Source organism: Taudactylus pleione, unplaced genomic scaffold (assembly GCF_031769625.1).
Source record: "Taudactylus pleione unplaced genomic scaffold, aTauple2 ptg000389l, whole genome shotgun sequence".
NCBI lineage: Eukaryota > Metazoa > Chordata > Amphibia > Anura > Myobatrachidae > Taudactylus > Taudactylus pleione.
Genome location: NW_028284790.1, coordinates 1,902,501 through 1,928,985, shown reverse-complemented (window position 1 = coordinate 1,928,985; position 26,485 = coordinate 1,902,501). Strand labels below are relative to the sequence as shown.

The 26,485-nt window shown below is 42.2% G+C and overlaps 1 protein-coding gene across 7 annotated transcripts in view; it reads right to left on the bottom strand.

Annotated features, from left to right (window-relative positions):
- INPP4B (inositol polyphosphate-4-phosphatase type II B) overlaps positions 1–26,485 on the bottom strand; it is an 813,539-nt gene that overhangs the window by 594,774 nt on the left and 192,280 nt on the right. For 6 of the 7 annotated variants that reach the window (XR_015869683.1, XR_015869684.1, XM_088445787.1 and 3 more), the window contains 2 exons: positions 5,807–5,925; positions 149–265 (listed from right to left, as the gene is read on the bottom strand). Coding sequence is in view for 5 of the 7 variants with exons in the window: in XM_088445787.1 (XP_088301913.1) it covers positions 149–265; positions 5,807–5,925 (236 nt within the window). In the remaining 2 variants the exon portion in view is untranslated. Of the gene's footprint in view, positions 1–148; positions 266–5,502; positions 5,614–5,806; positions 5,926–26,485 lie in introns of those variants that run through there. The other variant, XM_088445791.1, reaches the window with a different exon arrangement.

Below are 26,485 nucleotides of genomic sequence, written 5' to 3'. Positions count from 1 at the left end.
AAAGTGTAATTAGGGAGTTCACCAAATAGATAATGGCACATGCAGAGCACTTACCCTGTCCATTGCTAGCTTTAATGTCATTCTAGAGAGCCCTGAAGTGGATGGAGGCAAGTGGTAAAAATGAAAGAAGTGCCAGCAATATACTCACAGTTTCTTGAGACTTATCCTTGACATTATACACCGTGAGCTTTATTTTAGTTTCTTCGTAGATGGGATACTCCGAGGGAAACGTCACACCAGTCAGAAACAGTGGGTCTCTTGTTCCCTGCATAGCACAAGCAAACAGTTTAAGCTCAATGAGGTGGCAGCTGCTTGCGGCATAGAAAGCAACTGACAGACAAGCATGCAGACAACAGGGTGAAGGGGGGAGATATTGATTTCAAAGAACACTTTCAGTTCCATCCAAAGTCTGGAGTCGCCATCCTCTCTCGCGTCGTGCATCATCTGGGCACACTATGAAAGATGCTTTGGGAAAGTACAGCAGTCTGGTAGTGACCAGTAAGAGAGTGAATGCCTCTTTGTCAACATCTAGCATTAGCATTATTAGTGTGCACTGTTTATTTCCTATGCCAGGTTTTTAAAAGTATTTCATTGGGCCAGCTGCCACCGTGCTTTGTCTCTCTTTTCAGGGGACGTGTGCTGTAATTTGTACAAACAGCCAGAAACTATGTTTATTAAGCCACCCAATGAAGGCAGCTGTAATGAGGGCAGCATTTGGGGATTTAAATCCACAAAGTAAAACATTCAGCTGACAATGATATCTATTTCTACAAACCCTGTTTGCTGTCAGGTTCATGCACAGATTTAGACTTTGTTCTTGAAAGTTGCTTTTTATCCATTCACTCCATTTTCTAACACCCATTTGACCTAAATATCCAACTAGAACATCTGTTTTAAAATACAGCTAATAACACTCTTGTATTCATCAGGATGTATAATTCACCTGAACACTAGTGGTATTTATTTACAGAATGGACAGGAAATGACTGCTGTGGTTTTCAGAAAATAGCCGAAACTGTACTTTATATTCATTTATGAAGAGTTATTTCATGTGTATAGAAAAGTGTACTTAAGTTTGTTTAAAGAAGTTCAAATATTGAACAAAGCAGCAAAACGGGCATTCTTTTATATTATCAGATGCAAATGCCAGTAGTGCTATTCAACTAGTATGAAGGAATTTAAAAGTAAGTGTATTAGGCATTTATATACATTTATGGAAATGACAAATGGGTATTGTATACTGACTTACATAAGTTTTTGCTGACTGAGAGCTTCCATGATCTCACTTATGAGAAGTAATATGATATATGCACTAAGAGCAAAGGAAATCACATCATTATGGAAATCTTTTGCACCGCTGTTCAGATTTTTTTTCAAGTGTTATGAATAAAAAGAAAGAACAAGAGTCAGCTAAAGCGTTATTTTGTTTCTGATAATTTCATTTATGTATTGATAAAGTTAGTACCTTGATATGTGTCACATTCTTCCACAGAAATATGGCAACATTCACTTAACCACTCAACCATGATTTCTAAATAAACATTTAAGGAAAAGAAACATACTTATTTTGCTTTTAGGTTTTGTTCCATTTCAAGATAAACAAATGCTCTTAGTAAATGCATGTTTCAACCCTAATGGTGGGTCCACACTGGGCGATTAAAGTGGACGACTGAACAATAACGATATCGTTATCATTCAGTCGTCCACTTTATCGTCCATTTTTATCACAAAAACGATGAACGATAATGACAACGCGCGTTCCCGCGGGTCGTTCGTCATCATCGGGTTAACATGCAGGCCAACCTGACGATGTCGTAAGGTTGCTGCATGTTGGGGAATGGGGGAAGAGAGCCCGGCACTGAATAATATCGTTAATGATATCGTTCAGCGGGTGTGCTCAATGTCATGAATGACATTGAGCACACCCTGCCAGGGACACACTAGATATCGCTCAGGGAGCATATTGTCTAGTGTGTACACACCTTAATACCCTGGTCAACAGTAAACAAGACAACATTCATAATGTCGACATTAGAAAGTTGACATGGTTGAATGTGTCGACAGGCATCATGTCGACATCCCCAGTAAGTCAATATATATACAATGTCGACATCTGAAAAGTTACCATGTGAAATGTTGACATTCTAAAGAAGCTGACTGTTAGGGTTAGGTACCGCCGGGAGGGTTAGGCTGCAGGGGGAGGTTAGGGTGAGGGTGGGGGGATGAGGGGTAAGGGTTAGGGATTTGGGATAGAGGGTAGAATAGTCACCAGAACGCTGCTGCTAAGAAATCGCCAGCTGGAACTGCTCCGCAAGTGACCTGAAAGACGACGCTGGAGCCGCCGCTGTTGCCCGAGAGGTGGCAAAACAACAACTAGACCACTAAGGACAGTTTGTCAACAGTTCATCATGTCAACATATCATCTGTGTCGACATGATGAATGTTGACATGCTTAGATTCTCGTGTTGACCTGATGCAAGACGACATGATAACTGTCAACCAATCATACCACATCCTTTAAATGCACTATTCACCTACCCAAAGCAGAGATTAGTTCCAGGCATATTGGCAGCAGAATTCATATATCATATTGGTACTCATGTGCCAGGAACTTGGAGCATATCCTGGACATTCTTGACAACTTTTATAAATTTAGACTACTAGTAAATCCTGAATGGGCATCTAGATGGGAGGAACCATGATTGCATTCACGCACCCACTGTACACTGCCGGTCATCATGTCATCAAGCCGGTGGACCACACTCTTCACTGGAGAAATGTAAATTAGTGAGAATAGTCTACCTACAAGGAAATGTGGGAGTCTTATGGACATTCTGGGAGTGTTTAAGTCTGCATGCTATGTGCTGAACAGTAATGTGAGTAAGTGCATGGAGCTTAAACACAAGCATCAGTGCATCTAGCCTAAAGTATAATACTGGAGTTAGAAAATCATACTGCAATTAGCGTTTTTAAAGCATATAAACATGTCACTTGTCTGATCAGGATCGGTGGCAGCCTGTTTGCTCCATATATTTGCATTCCCTGCAAGTGAAAGCAAGGTGTTCAAGATCTCCATAGTATCCTTCCTCGACCACAAGTGTAAATAGTAATCAGCACTGCGACTCATATGCTATGTCACTGTTGTTTTCCTAATGTCCTAGGTAACCAGTCTACTGTTATGGCTAATAAAAATTAATGTACATATTTAACACCATAACCATACCATTGCACAGTTCAACATCTAAAAGTGTTTACACAGAATCTGCCAATGGAAACTGAGGTGACACGTTTCCAATGATAATCTTTCTGAATGATGGAGACACCATTTATATCTTCTCCAGAACAATGGACAACTAGACGTTTCCCAAGCTTGCTCTGGGGTTCGTACTCATTGGCGTTCACATAGCGTTCGTGACCCTAATACTTATAGTAGCCTAAATCTAAAAGCATTGCATTTTATTAGAGTTTTAGAGATCACTGTATGCTTAACAACGTATGATAAAGGCAAAAAATATGGAACATGTATCTTTTCAAACATTTAAGAAATGCAAGTAAAACATCAATGGGTATGACAACACAAACAATGCTTTCTAGTGTCAGACCCATTTCTATGCTTAAATATACATGTAAAATGTATTTAATAAATCCAATTGGTGTGAGCTCTTAAGGTGCATACACACAAGAGTTATCTTTAAATGATAACGATATCGTTCAATGATATTTCGTTCATATCGTTCCGTGTGTATGTAATGAACGACCAACAATGCACTCTTCAGCTGAACCATAACGATATATTTGGTCGTCCATACATGCAGGCCTATTTGGACGATTTCGTCACGATTTGCATGTTCAGAGATGTGGCAGGATGACTTCACTTAAAGATATCTTTCAAAGACATCTATCAGTGTGAACACCCAATATGGTTTGTCCTACACTACAGGGAAATCGTTCAGCGATATTGATGGTTCTTGTTAAACTTGATTTAATCTATTATATTTGCCATTTGAAATGAGAAAAAAATACAAAAAGTGTATAAGTAAAACCTTGAACAGATACAAATGGAACAGGGAAGCAGAGCTGGATCTTTTCACTGATATAAACATATAAGATAATCTTTACATTTATAAAACATGAGTTTGTTAATGGAATAGCAATATATAGTGTATTTTCACTACATCACGTGTATATATTTCAGTGGTCAGCATTGTTACGTGCTAGATTCCAAGCTCACGGGGGGTTAAGGAGTAGTTTTCAAACATCATTGTACATTCCAGATGTTGCAACCAATATTAATCCAGAACTGGGTGCTATATAAGTAAGTGCTAATAATAAACATGCTACAGGATGACAAGTCTATAACAACCATAGCAAATGACCATAACACGCTATAGTGCTAGTGTGCTAAGAACTATGCTAGTAATTCAGCCTCTAATATATATCATAGCTGCTTTTTTTTTACCCATAATGTTCCAAGCCTGGACATCCACAGGACAAGCAGTCAGGAAATGGAGTAGAACAAGAAAGTCTTTATAAGCAGAATTGTTCTGCTACATTACTGCTAATGCCACTGAAGCGATGGGAAGCATCCTGAGTACGACCATTAGCCTGGTTTAGCAGACCTATCAACTCCCACTGTTTATTTGCAAACCTCCCTGGTTTTAAGTCAGGATGTGATTTTTCGCTTGACTAGCACCAGAGACTTCACACAGATTTGATAGCTTTTTCTTCCCTACAAACAATAAGCTTTGAAATACAGCATTTATGATTTCAGCGGATGCAGCAGTTTGATTAATCAGTTCTAAACAGACTTGATATCTAACCAGTGAGATCTGCTGCAGAAAACGATCCACTCCAGCAGCAGACGGGCTCTAGTAACAACGAGCCGTATCACTGTATCTCAGATTTAACTGAGCCAGAAGAGAAGGAGCAGCCCAAACAAACATAGCTAAGGAACAGACAAGCAGTGTCAAGTGCATTTCAACAACCTTCTTGGGATGCTTAAAAGGGTAATAAAATCACTGCAGTGCAGAAATGCTATTGCTTAGTGGGGAGGTTAGCGGGAAAGAATCTAGGTCAGTCTCCAATAAACATCTTCATTTCTTGGTACCAGAACAGTCGCTAAAGCACAGAGATCTGTAGCAGGCTGTTTAAAGCACTGACTAGGAGAATAGCTAAAGATTTAGATGCTGCCAACCAGATTAGCAGTCAGCTGAAAATAAGCATTCATAGGAAGCATGCTGCACCAATTTAACCCAGTCTGCATGCCTTAGGAGCTGCAAATGTAGCTAGCAAACGTCATTATCCAGCAAAACAAACTATGTATCCCGGGCTATATTGTATTCTCAACTATGTCTCACATACAGGAGGTGCCATAACCAATATAAACAGTTCCCTTCCTGACTGCCAGTACTCTTCCAGACTTCCTTATTTCCTCTCCTCCCCCAGGAGGACAGTAATGTGTAAAATCCCTACAGCACTTCAGCACTCTAGGCATATACGTACCCTTGCCTTCCACCGTAAGCGCTTCATGGTAAAAATAAAAGGCCAAAGAATACTCTATGTAGTAACACAGTAACTCCACAATCCTTGATGCTAGTTTCTTATGATGGAATATTCCTGTAGACAGTGTTGGAATGAACTGTCAGCAGCTGTTACTGTGAACTACAGAAATATGCTTGTCATGAAAATACATGCAGAATGTGTAAGCCCTGAAATAGTTATAGCTAAAATCATGCTGCACAAATGTGTAGGAACTTGTCTGAGCAACTTTACTAAGTACAGCGATAAGCAGAAAAAAACCACTCACCTCTACTATTTCAGTGTTAGCATATCTGGTTAATGTCTGGTCTGCTGGCTGTGCCACCGAGATCTGTACAAATGTGTTCAGCTTGCCATCACGAGCAGCGGTCAGCAAATCCTTGCATGCTGGAATCAGAAAAATAATTATAAATAGACTGTAAACAATGCTAGTCTAAATGTGCCACAGGACGAGACAGGCTGAGAATTAGCTGGGAATTACATCTCTGGAGACACAGCTGATTTAACAAAGGAAGTCCCTTGGAGTTACCTAGTTTGCAGACATAGGAAGTCACATGTTAAAGCTGAGAATTCATTTCCAAAAGCAGGTCCTGTAAGACTTTCCTGCAGAGGCACAGCTTTGGTGTATAACTGCAGGCTAATCGCACCAACACACACAGGCAAATACACTTAGCAGTTTCTAGATAAGTACATCAGCTCTGACTTTAAAACCATATCAACGTCATTCACTCTGTGGTCACAGACCTTGTGGCAAACTGCTATAGAGGAATCTCTCTATAAAGCAGTTACTGATTAACTGGCTGTGTCACACATGCCCCATGCTCACTGACTGGATGTACACATTGCATTGTTTAATGTAAAGAAAGTGTGCTTAACCACACAAAAACAGTCCTATCCAAAGTTCATTTTATTAAAAAACTATTTGCATGCACTTTGAACATAAAGACTTCGTACAAAGACCCTATAGTCAGTTGAGAGATAAAGTGGATGGATATAAAGTACCAACCAATCAGCTCCTAACTGTCACCTTACAGGCTGTGTTTAGAAATGACAGTTAGAAGCTGATTGGTTGGTACTTTATCTCCATCCACCACTGTATCTCTCTCCAAAGCTTAGTACAGTACATAGACCCCAATTCAATGTAGAAGGCATTAATGGGAACTGTTATACAAATTTCTCAAAATACAAGATAGAGAATGATGTTGTATGTGATCATACACATATATATATATATATATACACACACCTACATACCACACACAAACACTGTCTCTCTCTCTCTCTCTCTCTCTCTCTCTCTCTCTCTCTCTCTCTCTCTCTCTATATATATATATATATATATATATATATATAGATATGGCGCTATATATATATATATATATATATATATATATACACACACACATACATGCATACATACACACTGCAGCACTATAACCATTCTCACTATTATTTTTCTATATTGTAGCAGCTGGACACTTTTGCTTCAGTTGTTTTGGCTTACACAGCCCATTCCTACTAATGCAATGTGCATCATCAACATGAAACACCCACCTCCTGCAGATTACATAGCCCCATCCACAGCAGCCATTACCTATGGCGAGAGACTTCCTCCTGAGTGCACATGACCCCAACCCTCAAGTTCCCTTCCTCCTCGCTGCCGGACAGGGGGTGCCGGCGACTTCACAGGGGGACAATGTAACTCTTAGCAGCTGACCCAGGCACCTCTAACAAGCCTGAGTAATTAGTATACTGTTTAATTTAAAATACAATACATTTTTCAACTAAACTATTGTAGTGGAGCAGGAGGTTGTCCATTGGACAGACAAAGTCCTTGTCATACAGGGTATTACTTATCCACATTTAAGGTATTTACACAGAGTTTACGCAGAGTTACATTTATATACATTAAAGTCATTGGCGGAGATTATCGTGTATTGTATATCTGTATTTGGGAAGCTTCCGTTTGTCTCTTCAACAGCAGTCCTTAGTAGCTGTGGAGTCAGCCATTTCTGCTCTGACCCTACAGTATTTTCTGTACATGTATTTGACATGTAGAAACCGAGTACTAATTATATAAATGCTTCTGCCTAAGATGCTAATGACCATTCATTCACTCCAAGGGATGCATGATCACTCCTTGGTACTATTTAATTTACATTTAGATGCTTTTAGATCATGACCACTGTGGAAATCACTCCATTAAAATAATATTGGTAATGCCTACGGCTCTACTAAAATAAAAACCAAATATGGCTGTTATAGCTAATCACTAAACTCAACATTCTACTTAAAACGCTCCTTCGAAGAGGGTTAAATGTACAATATTATAGAATTTAAAAAACAATTGTGGTTCAGCAGTTCTCAAACACTTTCTGTATGTATTAGCTATCACATTACACCTACTCTCTAATGGACTATCTATGCCCACATATTTCTGGCCTTGTACCTTTGTACCTAAGAGTTCTTGAAGAGAGGTGCCATTAGCCAGGGCCGTCTTTATGCATTGGCTAACTTGGCAGTTGCCCAGAGGCACCACGATACTAGGGTCCCGTTTCGGCTGGTAGTCCCCCACCTCCCACGGGCACTGGCCACTTAGCCCAAACATAAAAAATGTCCCTTATATCGGGCAGGTATGGTAGTAGCGTGCAGAGAGGGAGAGCTGGGAGGGGGGTTGGAGGGGAGGAGCGGGTACTATTCACCAGGGGTCAGGCATACAAGTGGCCTGAAGCACACCAGTAAATGTTGCAAGTTTTGGGGGTTTTTTACATTAATTTCAAAGTGTTTCATATAATTTTCCAGCGGCCGTGTGGGTGGGTAGGAGGGGAGTTATCTGGTGTGTTTCTTCCTTCCTCCTTGTTAGTGACATTTACTGCAGTGCGTACCACACAGCCACTGCACCGCTGCAGAGCTACTGAGCTTATGAAATGATGACATTATCATCTGAAGAGTCTGTTTTCTTTTCTCCAGGCCCTAAGGCTGGGAGGTGCATGTAGAGTGGGGTATACTGATATTCTTCATTCCTGTGGCGCGGTCAACTATGGCCCCTCTGCTTACTTGATTTATCAGCACAGGTTTCTGGAGCCACTCACCCTGTGTCCTGCTGCAGCCACACAATGACACTCATATAGGGATGGCCATCGACCATCAATGACTCAAAATCATGGATGGCATATGGCCGATGTTGAATATTTGTACCATCGATGGCTAAGAGCCACTGCCGATATCGAGATTCTTCCCCTGAGCAAAGTGTGGGCATGAGGTAGGGTCCCTCTCCCTTTCCCTGAGTACCTCACATCTCTCCAATAGTCCCAGGCAGCAAAAAGAGGAGACCCCAGCATTATACATACAGACGAGGTCAGTGCCATTACTAATACTTACTGTCTGTGCTGCTAGCTAATAATGTGAGGACCGGTGTGTGTGTCCCGCCTGCAGACACCTCCTACCTGCCCCACCCTGTCTTTAAACAGAGGGGACACACAACCTACCTATCTTCATACACCATCCTACTACCCACCTACCTCTCCCCTGCCTCCAGGCACTAGCCCCTCTCCCTCCCTCCCAGCTTCCAATACACCTCTCCTGTCGCTAGTACCACACACGGTACATCTCTCTCTGCTAGAAGACATAACCCCTCCCAATACTTTCTAATTAAGTAATGCTGGGTACACACTAGACGATATGTCGTCCGATCCGTTCCCGCGCGTCGTGACATCGTCATGCAGATCCGACAGGTGATATTGTCAGCAGGGGCCATGCCGCACCCCTGCCGTGTATGCACATGCCGATGTCGGCACCCCTGTCAGGTCCCGCTGCTCGCGATATTGCGCTGGATACACATCGTTTAGTGTGTACCCAGATAGTTCAAATGGACAGCAGTGATTTCTATATGACATTACTGGTGTCTTTTAGCTGCCTATAAGTTGGATACCTGGCTCTGCTAATCTGGATGTTTCTATGTTATTAAACCTGTAGTCAAGGGCGTATCTATAATGGGCGCAGGGTGTGCGGTGTACACATCACACCCTGCACCCAATTACACAATACTTACTCTTCAGAGTCCCGCGTCGGCGGTGGTATCGCAGCCATTTTCTCTGCGTTTTGTACATGCGCAGTAGGGAAATCACCAGGGAAATGTCCCCGGTGACCTGCACATGCGCAGTAGACTCTGGCGCAGAGTAGTGTCCAGAGTCTACTGCTGTGCTCAGTGCACTACCGGACGCAGGATAGAGAAGAGAGTGCCACGGATGGAGACTGCACAAGGTCCCCCTCCTCTCTTAAAATGCCCCTGCCTGTGCTCCTGGATGCTGCATAAAACATATTTTGTGGAATGGCCATGAAAAAACTGCATTGTCTCATCTGCATTTACTTGTGACGATCCCTATTGTTTTTGTAAGGAAATGCTTGCTTCCCTCGTAAACAGGAACATACAAATATTTTTCTGTTTGTTATTTTTAGGCATATTATTAATTATAGAGTCTCAGAGCCGATCATTATAATTTCTTATCATCGCTATTCGTGGCAATAAGAAATTCTGATTCGCTCAAATACATTAAAATACACTTACAAGGACAGGGGCTCATCCCTGCGATGTGTAAGTAATGAAGGATTGCAAACCCTTCGGGAGCTGGGCAGTCTGCTGACCACATGTGCGTGAGTGCAGAGGAGGGATCCTACAGATCCCTCTCCCGTACTTTTTGCAAAATTCAGCCCATAGACTACAACGGAGATGGCATTAGCTACCAGGGCCCAGCTCCTGAACGCATCAAATTCCTGAACTTGGTAAATTCGGGCAAAAAGCAGCCCCCATAGAAACCTATGGGGGATGCTTTTGCAAGCAAAAGTGGGAGACTGCAGTAGATATATGAGGGATACTTATTACTTGTGGGTGTGCCTCCAATATGCTGTGTTCACACCCCCTTTAGGGGGAGCCCTGGACAATTGCTGTACCGTGGTACAAGATTTCTCTTGGCAGCCCTGGCAGTGACTCACGCAGTGCTGCTGATGTGACGGGCTGACAGTCTTATGCAAAAAAAGCAATATTACCATCTGTTACAATAACACCACTAATTATTCCCATTTGTTTAATTTTATTTACTGTTTACATTTTTATTCCCATGAATGGGTGGGTAGGGACCCCAGGACACAGGAGTGCATTGCTTTGCCAAGGGCCTACACTGCTGTTAAGACGACCCTGCGGTTAGCCCAATCAGGTATAATAAACATCTTCCTGAAGTTGTAAGAGTGCAACTATAGTCTTGGATGCCTAGGAAATGTTTTATTCAATACTAGCTTGAGCATAGGCGTAAGTACCGTAGGTGCAGGGGGTGCGGCTGCTATGCGGCCCGGACCGACCCAGGGCCCGGCGCTCCCCCTGTACCTACTGTACGATGCCAGGCCTAGGTCCGCGGCCCCACACTGTCCCCCCCCCCCCGCGTCTCACTCCCCTCTCCTTGACTTACCTGTTGCCTGCTCAGTGACCGCACCCCTCCTCTTTGGTCGCGTCCTCCCTGTCGACTCCGCCTCTGGCTCTCCTCATTGACTGATACTGGGAGGAGACATGGCCACCTTCTCCCAGGATCAGTCAGTGAGGAGAGAGAGATGGACCCTGCCTCTCTACATCACCGCTGCTTGCCACTTGGGGACAGAATAGCCAAGCAGCTCTATTTTGGTGTCACCCCCTTTGGATGGTGTCACCTAGTGCGGCCCGCACCCCCCACACTGCTGTCTCAAAAAATAGCATTAGTCAAAATAAAATGCAACCAAAATGCCCCCAAAAAGTAGTTTTATTGAAATTGAATAGTGAATGAAAAGTTTTTAACACAAAGACATACTTTGCGATTCCTGCTTCTGCATTAATATTAGTCCACCTTTCCATATACAGAAAAAGGGTATATTTAATAAACAATGTGAGCTGGAAATGATGATGCATATTTTTTTTTTGATAATTTTCACTGTCTCAATTTAAATGCTTACAATGGGCCTGGTTTAGAGATAGACCCTTCTGCTCCACTCTTGCGTTTGATGCCTGAGTCGTGAATGCAATAATGTGCAAATGCTGATATTAGTCCATCCCTGGCGTAATTCTATAGATGCCAACATCGGCGCATCATTGCTAGTACCATCGATGCTTGCCCCAGCCCAATGGCAGGTGCAGTTTCACCGCCTGACTCTGGACTGCGGCTGTGCGCCTGGTAACCCAGTTGCTTTCACAGACACGCCCACGACACTCCCATAACACGCCCATGAGACTGATTTTTTTGCATTTACTTCTAGCTACCTTCTAGTCACTGTCCAGGAACGCCCATCACTTTTCCATTTCCTTTCTAATAGCGTATGTCCGGTATCTTTGTGTGTACACTCTGTTTCATACTTGTGCCTTCAGGGTTTTAAGAAATGTTCACGCATGCGCAGAAGCTAAAAGAATTGTGGGTGCGGATTGTAGGCAACTCAATCAGGCGTAATGTGTGGGAACAGTGAGGTAGTACAACAAGGCACCATTTTTTAAACAGGAGAATCTACAGCATGAAATGATGGAACACCTTTTTTATTTGATGCAAGATGGGGAGATCTGGACTTTAGATCCTCCCCTTCTGTGGAAAATGTTTTTTTTGTGTACCCTTGTCTGGTGATCACGAGATAATAACTATTAAGGGGCAAATTATTTGAAAGAGGGGACACTGCTCTTTAATATAGAGGTGCCCCATCTGTGTTTGGGCCAGTATAGGGGAGATAGGGCACAATGGCCCTGATTCAGACCCACTCGCGAGCGGCTGTCGCAAGTGAGTCGATGGTCTGCACTGCGCATGTGCACGACGGAGGGAGCTCCATCGTGCGCATGCGCGGGACGCGACGAGCGAAGGACTTTCCTTCGCTCGTAGTGTCTGATCAAAGGGGGCGTGCTGTCGATGTTGATTGACAGCATGCCCCCTTTGGTGGGCGTGCCTCCCAGACGGAGGCGTTCCCAAGGGAACGCCTACCGTCAGAAGCCGGCCCCACTGACATCACTAGTGATGTCAGTGGGAGTGATTTTGGCTCTGATAGAGCCAAAATCACTCCTGGCCTTGTGGTTGAGAAACTCAACCGCAGGCTTCTGCTCGCAGTGGCGATGGTCGCGATGGTCAAGACCATCGCGACCATCATCCTGCACGCTCGTATATGCTGTGGGTGGTGACCCACAGCTATACGAGCGTCCAGGAGGACGCTCCATATTTATGGAGGTGGGCCCTGATTCAGAGCGAGCGCTCTGGTCAGAGCGTCCGGCTCTGAATCAGGGCCAATGTGCTCTCTCCATCTGTCATATTTCCATAGCGTGTGGTGACATTTGTTTGGTGACCACAGGTGATCACCAGGTAATAGTTGCTAAGGGGCCACATCATTTAAATGAAGAGACTCCCCTTATTCAAGAGTAGGTAAACACATGTGTACCAGGTATAACTATGGGGCTGATAGTACCCTCATGCCCATATGAAAAACATTTTTTCCATAGTGCAGAGTACTATTGTTTGGTGAGCACAGGAGGTTACCAGATAATAGCTACTAAAGGGCACCATCATTTGGGGTTGGGGGGAGATTAGGGCCGGCTCAAGCACTAGCCGCACCCTGTACATCGATGGACCCCTACACACTATTCTCGCATGGCCAAAAAGGGGTGTGGCCTAATTAACATAGGCCATGCCCCTAAATTACGTTATTTGGGGGCATGTCCGTATGACACGCCTTCCATTTAATGCCAGGCTGGGGGCAAGCCCAGCACTACATCAGTAGCTGGGCTGCCCCCAGCTCTCTCCCTGCACTGAATGGATGCCATCTTGTTCCCAGGGGCCGGCACCGCTACACAGCTGCTGCGGTGAGGTGCCCAACATCCCGACCACTTGCAGGACACTTCGTCGCAAGGGTGGAACAGCGGGCTAGTGGTCAAAAAACTGAACTGTCCCGCTGAAAATGGCTGGTAGGGGTGCGCCCTCTATGGGGTGGCGCCCATGTTCAACCGCACTGGATGAGCATGCCTCGAGCCGGCCCGGGGGGAGATCTTCCCACATCACTGGACTCCATGATATTTGGTAGTGCAGAAGAGTTTCCCTGGTGATCACACTGAACACCAGACACAGGCGCGTAACTACCGTGTGTGCAGAGGGTGCGGTTGCTATGGAGCCCACAGCACCTCCAGTGCCCACCTCCCCCTACACACAGCTCACATCAGCGACATTACAAGAAGAGAAGCCACTGATGATCCGTGCAGCAAACTACTTTTTAGTCACAGGTACACTGCAGCCTGTGACTAGGAAGCAGTTTGCTGCACGGATCGTCAGAGCTGCGGGCCCCCCTCCTCTGATACATCTCTCACTAAGAGATGCTGGGAGGAGGCGTGGAGCCCCAGACCACGGCCACGCCTCCTCCCAGCTACAGTGAGGAGAAATTGACTGGTGCGCCGGGCTCAAGAGGTAAGGAGTGCGGGGCTGCAGGGCGGGGCATAGCTAGACCTATGGGGGCGCCGCAGAAAGTTTGCTGTACAGCCCCCATACCTCTGGTTATGCCCCTGACCAGGCAATAACAATGATGAAGGCACAGTTTGAAAAAAGGGACTCCCCCTTGCTAACAGGAGTGCCTCAACTTTTTATGCTGTATCATTTGTGAGATAGATGAACTTAAATTAGTAACAATTATTGTTTTCTGTCTAATGTATAATCAGGACCGGTGTGGAGAAGGTAATTTCTTTTTGACTTTGTGGAGTGGGGCTCATCCTTCTTAATCTTAAAATATATATTCCAAGTGGTGAAATCCAGGAGGTTGATTTACTCTCTCAGGAGTCCGAGAGCTCCACGAAATTCAGCAGTCTCCCAGACAATCTCAGAGCGTAGATAACTATGACACAGACTTCATAAAAGAGTTTGACTTTGGATGAAGGTAACCATAATTACCACAAAATAACATCACAACTATTACACCAATATTGATTACGCCAGGCAACATTTGTGCCAAAATTGCTAGTTTTAACATAAAATCATTGACTATTTGCATAAACATTTTTTGACAATGTTATTCAACCTGTCTGTATTTGGATGAATTCCAAAAAGAGCAGATGTAGCAGGAAGCTGTCTGGATTGCAGAGAACTGTTCCCACAGGAAGAATAAAAGTTTATAACAGGACACCCAATGTTCCCTTGTTTATTAAGTGAACTGCTTTCCCTATTAACCCCTACGGTACAAAAATGTTTGTGATATGACCTAACAGTATATATATTACCCTGATTTACAAACTCTGGGCCTGATTCAGAGATGGACGATAATGCAATCGCAACTGCATTCTCTCCCAGACCGCAGTTGCTAAAATATGCTAATGCCTTCAGAAGCACAGCCAAGCATAGGGACGCCCACTGCTGCCGCCTTCTCTGACGACGTACAACAACGTAAACATCAGTAGGATTGACACACATCAGGCAGCCATGATGCATATGGGACAAGTATGACCAGCCACAAATACTGCAGCTCTCCTGACACACAGACAGCTCTCATGCTGCACAGGAGATCGCAATGACTAATTTATGCACATCCACAAAATGGCATTTAAACGGTCAGACACGCCTGCGTTCTTCTATCCCTCCCCCCTCCATTACCACTCCCAAACTCTGACTACCTGTCATTCACTTTGTGAATGGTTCCTCTATATGACAGTCACAAAACAATCGCTGTGCATGTGCAGTGCAGCGTTTGCACATGCGGTTTTGCAAACAATCGTTTGTTCTGTGTAAATATCAGTATTGCATCCGTTTTTGAATCAGGCCCTTTGTTTGAACAGTTGGATCCATTTTAAGGTTGGTATTTTTTTTTTCAAAAGCAAATTTTCCTATTTTCTATGTGGTATAAAAGGGAAATAAAAAAGCATGGTATTTGTATTCTTTTCTGGAATCAATGTGTAATATACCATTAATGTGACTGTAGGTGCTTAGTGTCACTGCTTTTTTTGTCTCATTGAGTCACTACAGATGTTCAACCAGTTTGGCTCTGGCTATCACCTTTCTTCCATTCAGGATAATACACTTGTTGGAATTTGATGAGCCCTTCATGCTCCATGTGTCTTACAGACATGAGTCCACCTTCCAAGCTGGGAACACCAGTACATACGTTACTGGTACTGCCAGATTGTTCCTGTTTGTACTGAAGCATATGAGTAGCCCACGTCCAATGCCTTGAGCATCAATCCTACTTCCATCTGCAAGATAGATTATTTCTTAGTGAGGCAGGTCAAGTTCTGAGACGATGCTTCTATAACGTGACTTGTTGCTCCTGAATTTATGCACCAGCAATGGGACAGATTGCCCTCTGTTAATTTAAAAGTTCCACTCCCCATGTGTCAGTGAGTGTGGTTTTACTTTTCTGCTTGGAAGCTTTGAAAATTTTCTCTGTTGCTCTGCTTTTCATATTGATCAGTCTTTCTTCACATTTAAATTAAGCTCTTATTTCCTTATTGTTTGACTTTATATAGGCTGCTTTAAAGGGCATTCCAGTGTTAGTATCCATGTTGAAATGTAAGATTTCCTTTCCACACTGCTGTTCATCTATAAGCCTAATTTTCACATAGTCTAGTGTTAATTCCGCTTCAGGCCTTTTTTCTTCTAGTGTTTAGAATCAGGCACTGTATGCGTCAGGTAGACTGCACAGAAGTGTGGCTACCAAATAGTTACACTTCACTCACTGACCAGAACCAGCCTACAAGGCACTTTCAAATAAAGAAAAATAGTAAGTTTCATGTTGTATTTCGATACCAAATCTGTCAGAACTCAATACTGAAAAAATCCTGTTAAAAGTATGCCCATGAGCAGATCTGCTATCATTAGAAGAGGTGAAGTGGTGTGATTAGGGACGTCGAGATTAGGTCCTGGGGGGGTGTCAACACCCACAAAAAAAGTTTACAAAATGTGGCGCTGTGTGCTTAGCCAGGGGTCAGATCTGGGGGGGGGGAGGGCAATCATGCGGTGAGTGATAAGATCATCCGCAGCCAGATACCGACTTCTATATTAAATGATATAACTAACTGCCTGCGGGAACCGTCTTCACCCGCGGGTCGCATTGTCCCACGGGTGAAGAAATGTGCGGTGACCCGGTCACCGCCAGAGAATAGCGCCCGGCATCTATTCTCCCTGTCTGCAGGGCTTGGGGGCTGCCCGGCGTGTCCGTAAGTGCCGGGCACGCCTCCAAGAGTGATGAAGAGGGGACGCGTCTTATAGACACACACCCTTTTCGATGACCGCGAGCGCCTTCGGCGCGCGCACGGACATGCCCTCTCTAGCTCCGGCGCCCTGCCTCCCGCCGGAGCTAGAGGGAACACTATGTTACTATGGGTTGGGTACGGGATACCGGCGGTCAGAATCTCGATGCCGGCATCCCGTCAGGGTTAGGATACAGACACCTGTCAGTATCCTAACCCTTCCCTCTCCCTACCTCTAACCCTCCCTACCTGTACCCTAACCCCCTCCCCCAGTGTCTAAACGTAACCCCCTGTAACCTACCAATCCCCGCTAGTGCCTAACCCTTCCCGCTAGTGCCTAACCCTGCCCCTAACCCCAATACTTACCTTCGGGATGCCGTTGCCTGGATTCTGACTGGTATCGGGATTCTGGTGCCAGCATCCTGACAGCCATGATTATGACTACATCCATTAGTGTAACTATATATAATCTCTCGGAACAAGTATGCAATCATTCAAGTCAGCATTCCATAATTAAGATATTTTAGTTAGCATCTTGTGAGGTTTTCTAATCAAGACAGTTTGTGTTTTTTCAAATCCCGTGAAGATCTCGTTAACAATGAAAATAAAGATGAAGGTCAAAAAGATTTGAAAGCTCAGATTCAGACAAAAATAACAAACAATCACTAAATAGGTCATGGAGCTCACAAGCTGTGTGTACACATGGGAACAGAATAATATCATTAGCCCGCTCTTACCTAGAAGAATAGAAATGAATAATACCTCTGCATTTGTCTGTATTGTGACCTGGAAAAAGAGAACTGCAGACTTACAGAGTTTGATGTGAAATTATGTCTACAGTCTAGTCTACATTAGCTAGAATTACACATATTCTTTCTTCTAAATCCATTATGTGGCCATTTTATTGTATTTGTCAGCGTTGGAAAGGAAAGGAACAGTCTTTATATGTGTATGCAATTTCCTTGCACTGGCCAAATCGTAACGACATATCGTTCAGTGTGTATACACGATATGAACGTTTCCGAAGCGTATGTGGTGTCGTCAGGTTAATGTGCTGCACATCAAACCGGACGATATCACTTGTGGGTCCATGCATGTTAATGAAGGACGGAACGAGGGATCATTCTGTTGTACATTACATCGTTGTAATGTGTTCCCAGGATACGATATGTTGATCCATTGTTCGGTAAACATCGTGTGTACCCATCTCATCACTATTTGCCCTAGTGTTTTCTGCTCTTACAACATTCTGTAATGATAAAAAAAGGTACGCTCTGTGGCACCTTTCATATTTTATTTTTTTCAGATCATTAAATTCTTGCACTGATTAACAAAATATTCTGTGATGTTACATTATAAAGAAAAAACAACTCCTCATTGGGGTCAATGGGGCTAATTCAGCATTGCACGCAAGTGCAATGCTGAACGCAGATTCACAATTATGGTGAATCGTGCATTTCATTAAACAAACTCGCACTTAATTGAATTGACCCCATTGTGAGCAACCCACACCAAAAAAACCTATCCCACTACGTTTATGAAAAATTCAGAATAGCATGTAGTAGGAGTGAATAAGGGGCGCTGTCTGCAGGTGTAACCAGGGAAATGCTCAAGGAAAAATACTTATCTTTCAATGTATAAGATAGTGTTTTCCTTGTATCGTTGACACTCTACTTGCTCTCTTTCTTATTGTTCATCCATCCAGAATTGTTCATATGTATATGAAAATAGACATAATACAAAGAAAAATGTGTCGTTTCCTCCAGTAAAATCAACTTTCTATAACACTGTACAACAAATTAATACTTTTAATTTGTTTATTTCTAAAAATATTCATACATTACTAATTTGAGGTCAAGAAAAACTAAAATGATTTCAGAATGTTTTTACTAGCTCTATTTTTTGAGCTACACTACTTGTACTTGTACTGTATGTACATTAGTAATATAGTCATAGTGAAAAGCTATGTTAAAATAATCTGATATTTTCTTGATAGAAAATAAATAACAGTTGTTTTAATTCAATCAATCACAAATAGGAACACAAAACGAAACAAACATAACGCATACGAAAGTACTATCTAATATAGTGGCCTATTCATGGGGGTGCTTTCTCTTTGCTTGTCACTTGTACTCCTCTTCTGGGGCATCTCTTGTCACTGTCCAACAGTAGTGAGTCACCTACCCTGATATCTTTGTTCCATTGCTGAAATGTCTTGGTGGAATCGCTCACTATGCTTGTCACTCAGTGCACCACAGTTATCTTGTGTGGGTAATCCCATGAATCGCATATATTTGAATAGGGGAGGGGACAAATAACTGATTCATTTAATTGGGTCATTAGGCCCCGCCCCCTCTGCGCGGAACGCAGATTGCTGGCAAGATTCTCTCCATTCTGCCCACTTCACTAGGAATACCCCTACACCATCATAAATGGGCTATATCTCAGAACTCAGAGCTAACAGAGTTTTAAATGTCATATTCATTCTTTGCATGCTGAAATCAATTAGAAGTAACTATTTTCACATCGGAAACATTTTCATTGTTGTGCAGTGTAATTGAAAATGAATGTACTAGGGCTCTATTGTACAAAAAATTGTAACAATGTGTAATAGAATAGGAACAAAACTCCAGACAATGGAAAGAGGTATGTGCATAAAAAAAGGTCTTGTAAAGGTGCTGGCTCCAGTAAAATCACAAAGATGGTAATGTAAAAAAAAAACATACCTCTATTCCCCAATGTCAATGCAGGGTACCTATCCTCTAAAGCCTCCAGGACCAATGCGTTTCGGGATCAAACTCCCTTTATAAAGGGACACCTTAAGTGAGGTGCGTCTTATTCCCCCATAAGTGGTAATATTTGAATACCTATTTTCTCGTAGAGGAAATTACGTTTACATTTCCAATGCATCTATTTCCTAGGAGTACAATAGAGCCCTAGTACATTGATTTTCAATTATAGAAAGTTGATTTTACAGGAGGAAACTACATATTTTTCTTTGTATTATGTCTATTTTCATATACATATGAACAATCCTGGATGGATGAACTTTAAGAAAGACAGCAAGTAGAGTGTCAACAATACAAGGAAAAACACTATCTTACACATCGAAAGATAAGTATTTTTCCTTGAACATTTCCCTGGTTACAGGCAGCGTCCCTTATTCACTCCTACTACATGTTATTGTGTTCAAAGTGTTTGACCTACCCAGCCCTTCAGCATTCAGTGATTTGGGGTGGTAGACAATCACCATGTTGCTGGTGGCTCCAGCATGTTGAATCAAACGCACATCGTGAACACAGATTTCAAGAAAGCAGGAGGTCATGGACTGAATAAATTGGATCCTACCTCTCAGTGAATATCTTGACTTTCACTTAAACTAGATCCATTAATGGTGGCACCTACAGCTGTGTGTTGATGCCATTAACCCTGAAGGCCAATCTATTTCTGTACAGAGACAAGAGGATACTGCAACAATATAGATAGGCAGTTACTGTTCATAAAGTGTTTCAATTTGAATTGCATAAATTTATAATAAAACAAAATTATGTGTTACCTGTATATATATTTTAACTTTTGATATAATGGGACATCTATTATTATATTGGGATGATTCCAGGAATTGGCAATCCTGTTGATTACCTCATGGACCACACAATAGGGTTGGGTAGGCTGTAGGTATCCGTCTTGTAATGAAAACCACCCCGGGCTGTTTAGAAATGGTGTTGGTTAGGGGACAGAGCCATGCAGCCCATTTTTGTTTTATGTTTTCAAGTACAACAGCGCATAGTAACTTTGTTTAGACGAGCAATGATTTGCGGAGGGGATTGAGACCCAACACCCAGATACACACACAGTAGAAGTAATGATGGAAATGGTCACAGGTCCAAGAAGATGGAGCAAGGTATTATACAAAAGAACTATAAAACATTTATTTGATTTTTGTGCTTAATTTATTCTCTATAACATGTTGTCATGTATTAATTGCCCAGCATGATTTTCACTCTCACTACAGGACAGCTCCACTGCCATAAAGTACAGTGCCTATAGTATATAGGTCACCAACCTCCTCCTCAAGATCCTTTAACATATCATGCGTTCAGGTTTTATTCAAATGAGAGGACTGAATATCATTACTGATCCAGTAAATTACATGAACTCACCAGTGAATATTTCAAATAAGCCTCAAAATCTATTGTTCTGGGCATACTTGAGAAGATGGTTGAGAATCTGTAGTCCTGAGGCAGTTTTCTCAAGCATTTCTTGTGTTCCCAACAAGCCATGATTAAGGATTGTACTATGTTAGCTCAAGTAGGTCAATTAGTTGCTCACATGAAGGTACTTGAGCACAAAACCAAGGCCTACAAAAAAAATTAGCTGTTCCAATTTTTGTACATTACCATACGTCTGATGAAGTAGTTTTTAGACTGCAAAGTAAAATCAATTCAAGTAACCATTAAAATATCAATTTGATGCTACTTCTTTCCTGCAGAGAACAGAGAATCTATTGCCTACAGATAATTTATCAGCGTATTCTTGGTATACGCAGAACACAAGCCTGTAATAGATATGGCCGCATTCATTGAGCAAGAAAATAAAGCAAAATAATTGACCTTCTAATTAAGCAATAGCCTATAATGCTACAATATGCAATTAATGACTTTCTTGTTGTGTTTGTAACTTATTCTCCATTTACACAGAGGAGGTTTTGGCTCTAAATGATAACCATAAAGAAGCTGGAAGTGTGTAAATAGATAGGAGTACCTACTTCTATCTGTCCCTAGAAAATAATGGGAGGTACATGAGGGCATTTTTACTAACCGATTATAAGTATTATGGTAGTTAACTTACAAAAAAAATTATGATGGGGCATTTAGAGGAATGGAAACTATCTGACCATATGGGGTCGCAAACGATATCCTGGCAGTCAGGATGCCGAAGGTCAGAATACCAACAGTGGCATCAAACAATCAGAAACCCAACAAAATTTAGTAGGTAACACTTACCCTAACCCACCTTTCCCACATCCTAACTGTGCTGTCCCGCAGCCTAATTCTGACCCTCCACCCTGCAGCCTAACCCTCCCCTTAGTGCCTTACCCTAAACCTAACCCTAATACTCACCGTCGGGATGTCAGTGGTCAGGATCCTGGAGCCGGGATCCAGATTGCAGTTATCAAGATTCCAGGAACCAGGATTCTGACTGCCGGCAACCTGACTGTCAGGAAGCCAACTACATCCCATCCATATGTTCATATATCCAACACAATGCACTAATCCATACTTGCCTACTTTTGAAAAAGCATTTCAGGGAGAATGTGAAAGCAGCACATATGAGTGAGCTTAAAAATGGACGTGCACTGCTACATCTGAGAAGAACGCAAATGTGAGGATACTGGGTTCTCTCAATCACCCATACACCGAGCAGATGAAACCAAAGTGATGGTTTATTTTTCCACAGCACCCAGAAATAGATAATTTTTCAGGTCAAGCGGTAAATACAGTGAACAGGCAATAAACAGGTAGCAGTCCGGACAGAGGCAGTCCCAGTAGAGTATAAAGTCCCAGTACAATTCCACAAAATAGCTAGAGACCCTCAGTCCCCATAGTAAAAACTATCACTGATCACACCGCAGTGAATAGCGTATAAGTCCCCTCAAGCATTTCCGGGACCCCACACGTAGAATCTATCACAGATCACGCAGCAGTGATAGCCCCTAGGTCCAACCAAGCGTTTCCCGGATACCATACAGTAGAAGCTAATCACAGAATACACAGCAGTGAATAGCGTATTGGTCCTTGCAGAATTTCCAAAGTATAAATCCACACAGAACTGGTGATGCGTTCCACTAGCACCTTGGCAGAGCGAGACCTCTTAGCCAAAGTCAGCGACTAACATGCGCAGCTGCCTTTGGTGACCTCTTTTGAAATCTCCAAATTTCCCACGATATTGTGACCACCCTGAGGATTTGCAGTTTCCTGATTGGTGCGCGTCCCTTAACTCCTACTTCCCCCAGATATTACTTCCGTGACGAACTCCTGCTGTGTTGGTTCTGTTCAGTCTGCTAGATTCAAGTAAGGCACAAAAGCAGGCAAACGGAAGGAGGAGTAAATCCTGAACGTCCCCTGCGGACGTGATAATTAACTCAGGGGATCTTAAGTTCCGTGAGGTATCACATTGCTCTACTGGTTATGAATAAACAGACATATGGACAAGGGCTAAACAAAGGCTAAACATCAAGGGCTAGACAGTACTAAACATTAAATTTCCTGCCATTCTTACAGTAAATAATATACCTGCTAATGGAAATGTGTGTCCTGAGAATGATCACATATACACTAGGGGATGCGTAGGGGAACACAAAAGGGCTAAAAAGTTAATTAATCGCTGCAAGGACTGAGATGCTACAAATAAATTTTTAATACATATCTAATTTCCTCACAAACGTCATAAAGTTAATTTACATCCAAATGTAAATGAGCCCCAAAGCAGTTAGTAAGATCTACGTGTTGATGAAGACGCACTGATACTTTTCAGGAAATGCATGTAGCTATAGGGATCATTGTGCCTTATAACCAATGCAGGGAAATTATACTAATGAACCCATTAAAATGTATATATCTCTGTTTTTGTCTTTTATATAATGGGGTAAGGTGCAATCAGGGAGGTTGCTAGACTCTTCAGGGAGTCAGGGAGATTGCTACTATTTCAGGGAGTCTCCCTAACAATCAGGGAGAGTTGGCAAGTATGCACTAATCACAATGTAGACTGAAACAACTGAGAGTCATTTCATGCATTCATCTAAATTACATATTTGACCTAACTTCTGGTGTTATAAATCCTTATGAATGGGTTAATGCACACGTTTAAAACAATATGGATTTTTTTAACTTAACACGGCAAAGGCCAAAATAATATTTTTAGGAGCTTGAACCATTTAATGAAACAAAAAATTAGTGAACCTACCTGGTTTAAAGACGGCAAACTTTTGCCCAAAGCAGTTTAAAAAATATTTAAACTTCTATTTGATTCAACCACCATTCTATGTTTTTAGAATTAATTTGAAGTTGAAATGAGTTTTTCACAGCTTCAACTTCCAGTTACAAGATGTTAATCCCTTCGCTGCTGAGGGTTTGCCCACCCCTGTTCTGAGGTAATTTTTTTATGTTTGTCACATTCAAACTACAATACCACTGATATGATCCCTTTTATGTAATACCCACACAAATTATACCTTAAATGTTTAACTCATTCTAAAATATCAAATAATATTAAACCAAAATGTCTAAGGAAGTGTGTGTTATTTTTTATCGAAATTTAAAGGTGCAACCAAAGCAAAAGTGATTTTTAGCTTTTTATTTCTTTTTTAGAAACACCACATATAAATACTTTGCGGTCCTTGCTTTGGCAATAATTTTTTTTACCGTCTCAATTTAAACACTAGTCATGTGTAGGAATAATATTACAACCAATGAGAGCTACCATATTTTTTACAGGTTGAGTCTCCCATATCCAAAATGCTTGGGACTAGGGTTATTTTGGATATTGGATTATTCCGTATTTTGGAATATTTGCATACGATAATGAAATATCTTGGGAATGGGACCCAAATCTAAACACAGAATGCTTTTATGTTTTATATACACCTTATACACACAGCCTGCAGGTCATTTTATGCAAAATTTTCAATAAGTTTGTGGCTCAAACAAAGTTTGTGTACAAACATGAAATTTATTTATTTTTCATATAGACCTTATACACAAAGCCTGAAGGTGATTTTATACAATATTTTTAATAATTTTGTGCTTTAAATAAAGTTTGTTTTCAAGCAAGGGTGCCTCCATGTGTGTTTGCGCCAGTATGGGAGAGTTAGGACACAATGGGGGAGATGTATTTATAGCAGCACGTTAAGTGCCGCTATATCGCTTCCTGCTTTGCCTCTTTACAGGAAGCACTAACGATCAGATGTATGAACATCTCATCGGCCGAAGCGGGGGATCGTTAACTCCCCCATATGAAAAGCAGGAGAATACTAGCGCACCAAGAATTTTTTTTTTTGGGGGGGTATGAGATGCAAGCGAGCTACCGTATGGGATAACTGACTGAATCCTCTAAGTCGTGACGGAAAAAGAGGATATACTGCACTCAGCTTGCATATAACAATATCTGTATATTGTGTGTTAGTAGAATAGTTGGAATACATTGACTTTTACATTATAGGATTTACAGTGGTTTATTATAATTTTACATACCTATTGCTTATCACCCTATATAGGTAGGAACAAGATTAGCCCAACTATTCTACTAACACACAATATACAGATATTGTTATATGCAAGCTGAGCGCAGTATATCCTCTTTTTCCATCGTTAACTCCCCCCGCTAGAGACCACAGCGCATCAGCCTAGTGCTGATGCGCTGTGTCTCAGTCCCAGCCACTTCCTCTGAGCATGTGCGGGATCCCGCAAATATCGAGAGACCCTGCGTGCAGCCCTGGAGCCGGAAGCCACCACAGCAGGGACAAGGCTGTCCCTGCTATGGGGATAGGGCATCGCCAGGCTGTAGCTGTCGATAGCGACGGCTACAGCGGGTGGAACGGTCAGACGAACTGACCGTTCATACATTGCCCAGGCTATCTAGTGCTATCTAGTAGATAGCAGCAGCGATAATGACAGGGGCGCTATATCATTCTCCGCCAAACCCCCCGATCGTACATCGGGGAGAAGCGGTATCAGTGCACATAACGTGCGCTGATACCGCTATGGCGCTTCTTACATCTACCCCAATGTGTCATCCACTCATGTGTCATGCCAACAGTAAAGCATCCTGAGACCATTCATGTGTGGGGTTGCTTCTCAGCCAAGGGAGTTGTCTCACTCACAATTTTGCATAAGTAAGAACACAGCCATGATTAAAGAATGGTACTAAAACATCCTCCAAGAGCAACTTCTCCCAACCATCCAAGAACAGTTTGGTGACTAACAATGCCTTTTCCAGTATGATGAAGCACCTTGCCATACGGCAAAAGTGATAAGTGAAAACACACCGATGCCCATCCCTAGAACACAGAAAGAGACACTACAAGACAAAGTTTGCCAGTTCCATAGTTAGTGCAAGAAGGGTTCAACTGCTGTACTTAATATTTTTTTTACTCCTGTTTCCAAAGGCTTCCCAAAATGAAACTTATACCAAATATTGTATTTAAGTGTATAACATACTTTATGTACAAAGAAGTTAAACATACACTTTTTTAGATATTCAAGGTGAAAGGTCACATCATATGACCCTTGAAATGTAAAAGTCAATATTTGAATATAAAACTATTTTCTATGAAAACTATGGTCCCTTAGCTTGAAAACAAGACCAACGTAAAAGTTCTATCACAATTAGAAGCAAAGTTATGATTTGTTTTAATTGACCTTTCAAGCAGATATTTTAAATTTTTGTCATGTTTGCAACCCTGTAGCATGAACACTGTGCATCACTGAGGGCTAAAATTTTACATATGTAAGTTACTTTATGCTGTCTATCATCCTACCATACTTCATGAAAATCTGAGACGGTCCAGTTGAAAGCTGTGATGATTTGGCATTGAATGACCCTGGTAGTGATGATGAGGGAAAGGTATGTCTCATCATACCGCTAATAAAGACTATAACCCTGGCTGTTGTAGTGACCACCTTTACAGGTCTCCACACATTTGTCAAACGCAGGCCACTTACAGAGCATCAGGGCCGG